Source organism: Ambystoma mexicanum, chromosome 2q (assembly GCF_040938575.1).
Source record: "Ambystoma mexicanum isolate Mex_15411 chromosome 2q, UKY_AmexF1_1, whole genome shotgun sequence".
In the NCBI taxonomy this organism is placed as follows: Eukaryota; Metazoa; Chordata; class Amphibia; order Caudata; family Ambystomatidae; genus Ambystoma; species Ambystoma mexicanum.
This window is the reverse complement of record NC_090924.1, coordinates 451,469,318-451,481,837: the sequence shown is the minus strand read 5'-3', so window position 1 is coordinate 451,481,837 and position 12,520 is coordinate 451,469,318. Positions and strand designations below refer to the sequence as shown.

At 42.1% G+C, this 12,520-nt stretch overlaps 1 protein-coding gene across 1 annotated transcript in view; it reads right to left on the bottom strand.

Moving 5' to 3' along the window:
* Positions 1-2,421: 2,421 nt before the first annotated feature.
* The window catches only part of LOC138569508 (myosin-4-like), an 87,460-nt gene continuing 77,361 nt past the window's right edge, over positions 2,422-12,520 (bottom strand). The window contains exons 29-40 of the mRNA XM_069647543.1: positions 7,326-7,522; positions 7,052-7,235; positions 6,796-6,961; positions 6,310-6,434; positions 5,907-6,215; positions 5,563-5,766; positions 5,354-5,479; positions 4,931-5,101; positions 4,741-4,845; positions 4,417-4,512; positions 3,845-3,979; positions 2,422-2,562 (exon numbers count right to left, since the gene is read on the bottom strand). Coding sequence (XP_069503644.1) covers positions 2,542-2,562; positions 3,845-3,979; positions 4,417-4,512; positions 4,741-4,845; positions 4,931-5,101; positions 5,354-5,479; positions 5,563-5,766; positions 5,907-6,215; positions 6,310-6,434; positions 6,796-6,961; positions 7,052-7,235; positions 7,326-7,522 — 1,839 coding nt within the window. The 3' untranslated portion in view covers positions 2,422-2,541. The remainder of the gene's footprint in view (positions 2,563-3,844; positions 3,980-4,416; positions 4,513-4,740; positions 4,846-4,930; positions 5,102-5,353; positions 5,480-5,562; positions 5,767-5,906; positions 6,216-6,309; positions 6,435-6,795; positions 6,962-7,051; positions 7,236-7,325; positions 7,523-12,520) is intronic.

Genomic DNA, 12,520 nt, shown 5'->3' with positions numbered 1-12,520 from the left:
CAGGAAAAAAGGTCTTACATATCTTCTTCATTTCACAGAATCTGGCCTGCAATGTTCCCCCTTAAAGGTACTGAAAATGCCTCTCAGAATCCATTCACCATTCTGGTTGTAAAGGATGTTTGGAAGGATTGAACATTATTCTCAAATTAGGTGTCCTCCTCCATCAGGAGAATTGAATATTGTACTATCAAAATCATAAGGTAGATGCTATTGGCATTAATTAGCCTTAAATAGAATTTTCCAATATGGTGGCGTTTGGGATGCATCATTCTTTCATTTCAAATGTGGTTTTGGATTTCCACAATATTCAAACAACTTGAGTACCAGCATTCTTTCCTAATCTATCCATAGCTTTGGGGAACCAACTTCACATCCTAGATGGAAGAAGGTCTCTCAAATATAAACTGGAGGGGACAAAGGGCATTAGGAATTCTAAATACATGTTTGTCAGTTGTGGAGCGATTATCCCAAAACAATCCATTGCAATATGGGTAGTCTCTTGCATTACTCTGTGATATCAGAAGGCTAACAAGTCAGTTCCAGGCAAGCCTATTGGCTCATTCTTCAAGAGGGACGGCAGCTATTGTGTCCCTTTTAAGGAACACTTCACTCTTTGAAAAATGTAAGCCTGTCAAATGTTAGTGAATCCATACCATTGCAGCACTTTATTTATCTTTATTCATAAGTGGATGCCCAGGTGGGACAAGTAATTCTACTGATGTTGTTTTCTCTCCCCTTCCATCTTTGTTTTACTTTCCTGCACACTTCCACCCCTAGTCAGTGCGAGATGGTATCTCTATTCAGTGTTTATGAATATGAATGAAGGGAGAATTATGAATAAGGAAATGTTACTTGTTGCAACCTTGGTTGTCAATTGTGGATATAATATTTCAAATCATGAACAATCTTCTGCATTCCAGAGAGGGACCAGAAAGGAAAAGGTTAGAGAAAAAGACAAGAACTTTTGTCTTTAACGATAAGTCAAAATTACACGAACTTCAACTGTTTGTCACTCTGGTGCACCAGGATATGACAAAGTAGCCTAGCTTCATTAGTGTCAGTCCTATACTTTTAATTTAAAATGAGGCAATATGCATTTCACAGTTTTTGCTTTTTTCATTTTTAAAGATTTGAGTCAGTAATTATTTTACGTAAAATCGATGTGCTGTATGGAGGTTGACTATGAGTAACCTTACCTTTTCTTGTACAATCCTGGGTATGTGTTTTGTACAATGCATTTTGTATTTTTGTATTTGACTTTAGGATTTGGTCTTGCATCTATTTCTCAATAAGTTAGTACTTTTTGACAGCTTTACCTCAACTCAGTCTGGCACTCTAATATATACGTGCGGCTACGCCATTGACATTTCTGATATTTTGCAGAGACAATTTTTTAGACAGTTTATGGCACTAGAGACCGTCATTTCTGCTATTGCTGTCCCTCTGGAATCTCAGAGTTGCCTTTGCCTGCTTTCTGAAAGATGCATGGCACTGAAGAACTAAATTGTGCTATGAAAAAGATATGCAGTAAGTGCCTTGGACACATTGGCCTAATTCACAGAAGCGTTTCATAATGGCAAACCTCCATTGGAAAACGCCCTGTGAATCAGGACTATTGTGTTTCCCTCTATTCTTAGTCTTACTAACCTGTTTTATATTTCCATTGTGAGAATGTAAAGGTGATGCAACCCTGATATTACCCTTCCATGTGATGTGCATGTTTTTATCTCTTGATTTTATGATGTTTCATTGTTTATTATGTTTTGTTTGATGGATTTTTGTAATCCGAATAAACATACTTTAACTGAACTGAACTATTGTGCCCCTCATTTCACTTGCCCAGACATTGACAATCAGCCAGACACACCCATTTTGCATGTTTAAAGTGGGTATGCCTGGAGGTACCGCTGCTTCTGCACATGAAGCCACAGGTATGCGCTGTTGCATTGCGACTGGTTGTAAATGGCCATTTCATCCGTTTTGTGAATTATGCTCAATCGACAGCAGCTGCAATATATGATTTTTCACTGCCACATATGCATTTGTGACCACAAAAAAATCCTTCATGAATTGGACCCACGGTACCTACCCCACTGAAAATTCTCCTTAGCTCTGCCTCCATTGAATAGCGTGGCGCCTAGAAACACTTGTGTACAGGCGCGTTATAAATATCATATAATATCATTATCACATCATAGACAAACCAAAACAGCAATCCTTTTAGCCATTACTACCTGTTCAATGGGTTGTCTTTTGTTCATTTTATAATTCCAGTCTTTCATGCAGCATAGTATAGCTGAATTCTAACAGCACTCTATACAAATCTGTAAGTAATAAATAGTGGAAAACAAGTGATCCTTCTTTCTAGATGTGCCAACAAGAATTTTCTTATTTAAACAACTAAAACACAAGCTTCTTAGAAGTTTCAGTCATTTATTTTTGTTATTTTTGTTAAAAAACAAACAAATGGAACAATATGTTCAGAGAAGACAATTTACATTTTGCAAATTTCAACTTGTTCCCTTGTTTTTTTCTTTATTTTCACTCTTCGCTGTCTGCTTTCTAGGATAAAAAGAATATATATATGTATATATATATATGTACATTTTTATTACATCTAGCATTAAAGAAACAGTGCCATTGAAGTAATCATTACCGAAACAATATTTCATAGATGTGCTTCATTCTTAAGGTACTTTGCCAATGTTATCTCAATATGTAGGATACATTTCCCCCTTGCAGTTTAGATGCTTCTTATTCCCAGGATCTGTATAATTATGTCTCTGCATATTCTCCTCACCTGTCTATCCATATCATTTTCTTGGTGAGGCTGTGTCTTTGCTTCAATTGCTCTTTAACATAGACCATACTCGCAAGGAGCAGAAGAGAGGCTTTCAATCTTACGTGACCTTTGGGACAATACATCCAGTTCTCCATTCCTACTCCAAGCTTGATCTTACTTGGCCTTTGAAATTCTACAATCCACTCTGCAACTCTCCTCAAATGTTTTCACAATTTAGTCAAGAATTTTCTCACTACTGGCTGTCTTTGGCACTTAAAATTGGATTATTGGGCACTTTCTTTTTCATTCTGAGAGCGACTATATTTCTAAATGCTCAACGAGAAACACATTCTAGAGAAGCACAATGGGCCTCACTAAGAGTTTGGAGGTATTAGCAGAGTTGATGCTGCAAGTAGAATTACAGTTGCTGTCAATTGAGGAATTTCCTCCTGATTATAAAATTGTGGTTAGTCCCCATTCTGAAGTCACATAGGGCTTCATTGGGAAATGGGAGAATAACCTCTGAAGTTAATTCCGCTCTGAGTATTACCTCGATGCATACACTGGAGGGTATTACCTCACGTTGGATTTGTAACTCGTGATCGAGGCAATAAATTACCTCCAGTTTATTTAGATACCTCCAAACTTGTAATGAGGCCCGAAGTGTTCATGTGTTCGGTCATGTTAATGTTGCTTATTGTACAGACTATAATGCTTAATAAATTAAAGGTATGTTAGTACTGAGGACTAGATCATGAAACCTAGGGTAATTCTCTCAAATGCATATTTAATTGTTGAGATTGTGTCCAATCATCCTTCACTTAAGTGTGGAAGCTTCTTACAATTCCTTTGCTATCCTTTCTTACCACTGAGGTGACATATCTGCCTGTTGCAGCTACTGCACACAAATGGCTGAAAATCTTAATTATTACTAAACCTGATGGATCCATGTTTTTGTTGACAAAGATGTCAATTGCCAATATCCTCTGAACAAAATGTATGCACTGCTGAGAACTAGAGACATCACCCAGTAAACCTATCTGTATGTTTGTTGATCCTCACCTTGCCACCAACATCACGGCTCTTTGTTCTAAGTTTATTAACTTGTGACTCTGCAATGTCTGCCCTTTCCTCAGCCTCTTCAAGCTCGTGCTGCAGTTTTCTGAATCGGGAAAGATGTGAATTGGCTTGTTCCTCCTAGATCGAAAAAAAGGGTGTACAGTTTACATTCAAGGGGCAATGCTTGCAAATATAACACCAGCACATTATTTTCATGGAAATGAAATATTATATTAAATGATGTGATTAATGTATATTCTGGGATAATAGGTAACAAAATTCCTCCAACATAGATGCCGTAGTATACAAGCTTCCACTTTTGTTATTTCCCAATTTACACTTTACTATCAGTGCCTATATTTTTAGAGTTGTGTTATATTGCTTGAGATCGAGGGATGGGTATGAAGTTAAACTGTGAGGCATTAAAGTGAGGGACCTGTGACTACCAGCATATCCTCTCATGATTAAGAGATATATACATACACCCACACAAATATTACTTATGTAGGCACTCGAGAAACACACTCAATTCTTCCTTTAATAAGACTAATGCTGTTAAAACATGTTGGACTTACAGTTTCCTCGGCTTGTCTCTTGTAGGCTTTAACCTTTAACTGAAGCTTGTCTGCCAGATCCTGTAGTCTCAGAACATTCTTCTTATCTTCCTCGGACTAGAACAACAATCACGATACATAGACATAACAACAGTAAAATGTTCATTTAAGAACTGTTAAGTTTTACTTGATAAGTCACACTTAGTGTTGGATAGAAGCTGTGCTGTTTGACATTATTGGTCTACTGTACTGGCCTTTAACATGATGTTGCAGCTGGGTGGATGATCACGCTTATATTTCTTGTCTAAACATTTCTTTTTGTATCCAATGAATTAAGAAATGTACCTGATATGTTAATTCTTTGACTCTTCGCTCATACTTGCGAGCGCCCTTAATTGCTTCCACTCCACGTTTCTGCTCTGATTCGAGTTCATTTTCCAGCTCATGTACCTGAGAGGTGATGTGATATAAATAATGATAATGTTGATAAAAACTTACAAACCCATTTGGTGTGACTCTTCATAATTAAACTCACTCTGCTCTCCAGTTTCTGGAGTTGCTTCTTCCCTCCCTTCATTGCTAGCTGCTCAGCCTCATCCAGGCGATGCTGCAGGTCCTTCACAGTCTGCTCGAGGTTCTTCTTCATTCTCTCAAGATGGGCGCTCGTGTCTTGTTCCTTCTTCAGCTCTTCAGCCATCATAGCGGCCTTTAAAATACATATGCATGCATCTTACTTTGGAAGAAAGTGTTCTTATAAAGGTTGAACTAACGTTTCATGTCAACTCTATTGGGCTGCAGAATTCATCGCCTATATTACAACAATAATTCAGCTACACTTACTAAACTATGTTTTCAGAACTATTGTTTTAATATCGTACCTTGGATTTACAGTTGCTTACTCTAATGTAGGTTGCCTCTAAAAATATACAAAATAATTTCTTTGCAATAAGATACTTACATCAGTGATGGCCTTCTTGGCTTTTTCTTCTGCATTCCTGGCTTCTTGGATCGCTTCCTCCACTTCAATCTGGAGCTGTAAACTATCACTCTCAAACTTTTTCTTGGTACTGATTAAACTTGTGTTCTAAAAGTAAAGCAGGGGCATATTCTCTAAAATCTGTATTATACAGTGTTAAACTAATGATGTTGCGTTGATAGGATTTGTACCTGAGAATGCAGAAGTTGCAGGCGTTCACTTGCATCAAGAAGTTCTTGTTCAGCAACTTTGCGGGATCTTTCTGTCTGTTCAAGGGCGCCCCTCATCTCTTCGATTTCTGCCTGCTGCAGGTTGTTTCTGCGTTCAATGACAGCAACTTGTTCTTTTAGGTCATCTTGTCCTCGAGTAGCATCGTCAAGATGTAGTTGGGCATCCTTTTTGGGGAAAGGACATATTTTATGCACAAATCTCAACTATTCAAGTATTTTAATTTACTTCGATGTAGTTTTGAAGCCTTGACAATCAAGGTCATATAGAGAAGGGTGGCATCTTGATTTGTATAGGATAACAGTACCTTTAGTTGACCTTGTACATTTCTGAGGTGCTTTTGTGCTTCTGCTGCTTGGCGGTTTGCATGACTGAGCTGGATCTCAATTTCATTTAGATCTCCTTCCATTTTCTTCTTTAGCCTCAGGGCCTCATTCCTGCTCCTGATTTCTGAATCTAATGTACCCTGAAGTGAATCCACAGCTCTCTGGTTGTTCCTCTTCAGCTGTTCAATTTCCTCCTCTTTTTCAGCAATCTTCCTGTCTACCTCAGATTTTATCTGGTTCAGCTCAAGTTGGGTGCGCAGAATCTTTGCCTCTTCATTTTCCAGTGATCCCTTTTGTAAAACAAAGTTAAAGATAAAATCAAAATGTTGTAAAACAATAAATGTAATGCAGCATATTTAGCAGCCCAAGTGATTATTTACATACTTCAGCTTCTTCTAAGGCAGCCTGGAAATCACTCTTTTCTTGTTCAACCTGCTTCTTGGCTTTTTCCAGTTCATAAATAGACTTCCCAGTCTCTCCTATTTGTTCAGTAAGATCTGAGATCTCCTCTAGAAGCAAATGTTTTAGATTCTTGAGTATAACACAATATGTATGTTCATGATGGGCAAACCCAAAATAAAACCCAATATTGCTTGATAAAAGCAGTCACAATAAACCCAATTTGCTTCCTGTAAATGAAACGTAGTATTTACTGAAAAATAAGACTGATACTTATATCAAAATGTTATTGTGCATGCAATTGTGTCATGAAGCTTTTCTGATATTGTTTTGAATTCAATTGAGACTTGTACAATAAAAAAGTATTTACTTAAAAGAGATTAGGTGGATATTAGAGAATGAAGAAAAGTCCTCCATTGTTTTCAGGCCACATTTATTAGATTAATTTGAGGTAGAACTGAGCACACTTACGTTGCAGGTTCTTGTTTTCACGTTTCAGGGTTTCAAGATGGTCCAGTGACGACTCATATGCATTCTTCATCTTGAAGATCTCAGTGCTCAAGGAACGTGCATCCTTCTGCGATGCATCCAATTCAGCCTGAGCTTCTTCATACTTCTGCTTCCATTCTGCTAGAACCTTTGGAAAAGTAAGCATAGTAAAAGCATAAAACCTCTCGTTTGAGGTATATGAAATGTCTTCTATAAAGCAATGTGCTTAGTTGTTTACCTTATCAAAGTTCCTCTGTTTCTTGTCGAGGGCTGCAGCAGCGCTGTTGGCTCTTTCAACATCTATCATGAGGTCCTCCACTTCAGCTTGTAGTCTCTGTTTTGTCTTTTCCAGCGATGCACACTTGGAGTTCACAGCCTCAACTTGTTCCTCAGCATCCTGCAGTCTCTGAGCAAGCTTCTTCCTGTAATTTTTGAAACATTTGGTCAAATTATTTTCATGTGTCTCACAGATACTATGTAATAAAGTCACTAATTTGCGGAACATAGCATACTTGGCCTCTTCCAGTTCCTCAGTGCGCTGAATAGCATCAGTTTCATACTTGGTCCTCCACTGAGCAACTTCTCCATTGGCTTTGGACATTGCACGCTGGAGCTCAGCCTTGGCTTCTTGTTCCTCCTCATATTGCTCACGAAGCAAATCACAGTCATGACGAGCTGATTGTAAGGCGTGAGCCAAGGCATTCTTTGCCTGTAAAAAGGCAAACATGTCAGTACATGAGATAGCTAGTATTATTTTAGCATCCACTTTACCAGCAAAGAATATGCAGCCTATATGTATTTCTGTTTCTTTTTTTCAACTAACTTTAATAGAATGCGTTGAGGGTGCTTCCACTCTGTTTTTTTATGACTTGTTACGGCTTATAGACTAAAGAAGGGCTCATTGTTGCAGCATGTCCATCAGGCTATATATTGTTTCGAATGAGGTTTAAAGGAGGTCAATAATGACTTTCATCTGCTAAATAGTATATTCCTGAGATCAGTGCATTTACTCCATACTTGAGGGTAATTGTCCCATATGGGGACAGCGGCATGTTTCATAGCAGAATTAATTCAAAAGATACACAGGATCCGGGCATATGCATGGATGCAGCCACACCTCTATCCAGTTGTGTGCCTACTCTTGGCCTGCCCATCCTTTTCTTTGTTCTTTATCGCAAAATAAAAAGATTAAAAATGTTTCCCCCACCACCTCTATGCCCTTTTCATTTGGGTATTGATGCTCTGCCTCCTGTCACAGATCGTCTGTGGCTTCCTATCTGCACGGTGCCTGTGACACCTGAGCCCATCCCTGTTGCTAGCAGGACAGCATGCTCTGTGACAGTATTTTCCTGAGACACTATGCATCTCATCAGGCCGGAGCGGGATCTTCCACCGGATGGCACCAAGCAGCTTGAAAATCCCTCTTCATGCAGGAAGGTAAATCGATTCTTATTTTCAGATGCCCCCATCAACGTTATATGTTCCCAACAATTTATTGGACTGAGAGGGCTTTCTCCAACTTTTTCCATGTACCATGAGTCAACAATACTCATGCGGGGGAACGCATAGGCCTAAAGGTGGGCGTATTCCTAACAGTCTGCTTAATCACTATACCTTCGACCGGAGGTAACTTTCATGCTATGAGGTTACCTGTGCAGGCCTTAAAGAGGTTGCAGAGAGCCTCCCCCAATCCGTTTTTTGCCAACATCTAATCTGCTTTTTACAGCATAGTCCCTCTGGCAAGGCTGGGGCAGAGCACCAGAAGCCTCCAAAGACCTTCACACATCCTCTATCAATGCCCCACACAATTCTTTTAAAGCACTGGCTAATGGGTAACTAGTCAAACACAGAACCGCTTTTCCTACACCAGTCTGCAATGCAGCAGCGCAGGCATTGCCACACCCTGACACATCCTGCAGCCTTGGGTGCCACATTCTACCAGCGGTTGAGATCCATAAGCAGTCCCTGCACGTCAGACTTCATAAAATGAGGGAATGCTCAAATGCCCCTTTAGATGTTCAGAAGCATAACAGATCCAAGCCCTCTCTGGCGTTGGGTCGGCACATAGCCCCTGTGATCACAGAGAGAGGGAACGCTCCGCAGAGCCTGCATCTATCCAGATTTTGGGCCTTAAACCCCTTTGAGTCCATACTCGGCTCCCTATCGCAGACCTTGCACTTCGAACTCTGTGTGAACTGTTTAACGTCTGTTTCCAGTCAACACCATATTTAATGTTCTCCAGATTTCCAGATCTATCTGCAGTGCATCTGCATCTGCACATGACCGAAGCCTACACCCAGGCTTTACCATTATATCTGATCTCATCAACAAGACCACATCAGGAGGATTCTATGATGGCCTCTATCCCAACCATTTCTATGGGACTGTTAACTCAGTCTCAGTACCACAAGAAGATCCATTACCATGTGCAGGCACAGACTAAGCCATTTCTGTCATGATGCCTACCCCGGGGACCCAGGGGGACCCAGACCAAGTCCAGCAACCCCTGGAAGCAGGCATCAACTTATTCTAAGCAAGCCCAACAACCCCTGCTAGGGGCTATTTGGGTGCAGTCCTGGCGCCTATGGCGCCAGGCTCATATGGAGAGTCAGTCCTGGCGCCTATGGCGCCAGGCTCATAGATTAAAACTTACCTGATGCAGACCATGCTACAAACTCACCTGATGCAGACCATGCTGCAAGAGCTCCAAGCCAAAAGAGGCTTGCAAGGGTATACTTTACCTAGGGACTATTTTTTTACTCGGGTGGGGCTGGGGAGGAATACTTACCTGGGACTACTTTGGAGGCTATTTAAACTACGCCCGAAGAGCAGCACACGCTTCGCGTTATTCTGCATCCAGCAGCGTAACGCTCACCGTGCCTGCAAGTCTGCATCCAGTCTTCTGTCACGCCTGCCTCGAGTCTGGAGCTCCTAGAAAAAGGGAGAAAGAAGGAGAAAAGGTTAGAACAAGAGCAATAACTTTGATCCTTACCTGAATTCCCGATCCATCGCGCCTTCGAGCTCGAAGAAAGAAGTTATTTTATGCGCATCGCCTCGCCAGTTGCAGCGCCGCGCTGAACTCACCGGCCTTCGCAGCATCTTCACATTCCACCGCATCCTTCTGCATGTTCCCGCCGCACTCCGGCACCTAAGAGGAAGACAAGAACAGCAAGGTGAGCCAAGGGAATACACAGAGGCAATATTAGTTACCCCCCATAGACTTACCTGATTTTACCACCGGGGGTACTATTCCTCTTCACGGGTCGGCGCAGCTTCCACTGCATCCTCGCCGAACCCCGGTCCCTAAGGGGAAACAAAAGGACAGCAAGGTGAAACAAAGGGACAAACAAGGGGAAACCTCCTCACCACAATAGACTTACCTGATTTAACCGCCGGAGGCATTATTCCCTGAGACTTCATACTTTCTCTCAGCGCCTGAATAAGGGAGAAAGCAACAGGTTACATATGGACATTAATTTATCGAACTGTGTTGGATAATACAAATCCTTACCTGAATATTAACGGTTGCCACAAGGAACTCTTCAGTAGGGTCAAGCTGCAACCTGCAAGGAATCGGACAGAGTGAAAGTCAGACATTTGAACTCTTACGAACTACATACTTACGGCGTCTTGCCGGGACTCTCAGAGTCAATATTGTTCTGGAACTCACCAATTCCTTCGAGCCGGTGAAGCAACTGGTTATCTACGCGCCCCTGCGCTCAATGCAGGATGGAGAGCTCATCTTTCCAAACCATCAGGTGAGACTCTAAGGGGGGGCATCAAAGGTGATCAGTGGGGAGATCAGCAGGAGTGGGGGGGGGGCTAACACTCAACTCCACGGGTGGGTAATTCCCTTTCTCCATTTGCAGAAGAATATTCCTACGGGCCAAGCAAACGAAGCTAGGTGGGCCAGTCCAGTCCGTCATCTCGGCACTACGCGTCACATTGGTGGAGACCGCAGCTGTCCAGTCCAGATCGACGCCCCTGTGGGAGCCAGGTGAGCGTAACAATTTCACACTGTCATAGCCTTCCACAAATGCATGATGAGGGTCATGTGATGATTTGCATAGTTTAGAACTACCCCAGAGGAGATGGTATCATTCCCAGTGAAAATATCTTATTTCTAAAGATCTTTTCACTGAAAGATCACTTTAGAAAGACTGCTCTGTGACCGCATGGAGCAGTTTTTCTAAAGCGCACTGTCACGCCCCTGCCGCACATGAGTGCATGCAGGGTCTGACAGGCTCTGCGGGACACGGAAGCGCAGGACCAGCAGAATGGGTAAGTGTGTGTTGGTGTGTGTGTTGCAAGAATGTGTGTTTTGGTGTGGGGGTGGAGTTTGTGGGTGGGGACTGGAGCTGAGAGACGGGGTTTGTGGGTGCAATGTGTGTTGGTGTGTGTGTATGTGTTTTGGTTTAGGGGGTGGGTGGTGTGAGGAGAGTGGGGGGGGGGCTGGGACTGAAATCCTACAGTAGAGTGTGGGGGTGGGGCAGATCACAATGGGGGAACCACATTTTAAAGGCCTCAGGAGAAAAAGACCTTTACAATGACGGTTTTCTGATCAAAAGAAAATCAGTCAATGTAAATCGGTCCTTTTCTCTTGAGGCCTTTAAAAAAAGGTCAATTCACATAGAACCGAAGGTATGCCTAGAATTCTAAAGTCCAGAACAATCAGCTGTGGTCTCAGTGACTCACAGAGTCCAGCGTGAGTACAATGTTAGCGCTTAACAACTTGTTACACTTGGGGCAGGCCAATTTAGATGCTGTCTTGGAGGCCTGTAACCACAAATTGTGAAAATAGGTAGCAACGTTTACCCAAAACCTACCCCCACACAGAGAGGAAACATTCCTACCTGGGTTTGTGAATGCCAGCAGGTGGCACTTGATATGCAGGAGAATGCAGTAGGCCATTTATCTCTAGCATGTTTCTTGGACTCAACATGTCTCGCAGGGACTTGCTCATTATCACTAAATGGGTGGCTGATGCACAGGACAAGGTGAAGGCAAACGTCCCTGTCAGCCATATCAATGACATTATCCTTCAAACCATCAGATCCTTGACCTTTTATCAGTAAAGCGGCAGGGTCTCAGAGATTTAGAGGGTTCCCTTCTAGTAGCCTTGACTGCTCTCTGAGAGACACCTCTTCATATTCCTCACAATCCAGGAATGAGAAGCACACCTCTGCCACTTCGGCCAAACCCAAAGTATGATTGTCCACAACACAAGGAACACACCACCAGAGGGGGCAGTCGGGTTACCCTTTTTCTTCATGCATGGAGATGCATCACTCAAAATGCACAGGTGATTTCTGTATATCCAAAGGATTCCACCCTAACCCCTAACCCCATCCCCTAACAACTTTCTTCGAACCTTGGCAAAGAGATGGACAATTTGCCACACTCAGAGGCAATGTGGGTGTTCCTCCTTTGGAGGTCCAGGAGGGCTTCTACTCCCATTTCTTTTTTTTTTTTGTAAACGTGTTTATTTTTGTTCGATACACAGGAGAACATACATTATAACAAGCAATTTCTTAGACAATTATTAAGCCTCTCAGGCTCTATTCCCTCTGTCATCCCTCCACCCTCCTACCATCGACTTTCAGTCCTCGCCTAATTATCGATCCTCATCTCGCTGCATCGAGAGCCGGAGCTCGGCCGATAGGGCCTTTGCTATTGCCCGCGGCTTGAATGTCAGAGCCGGGTAGCT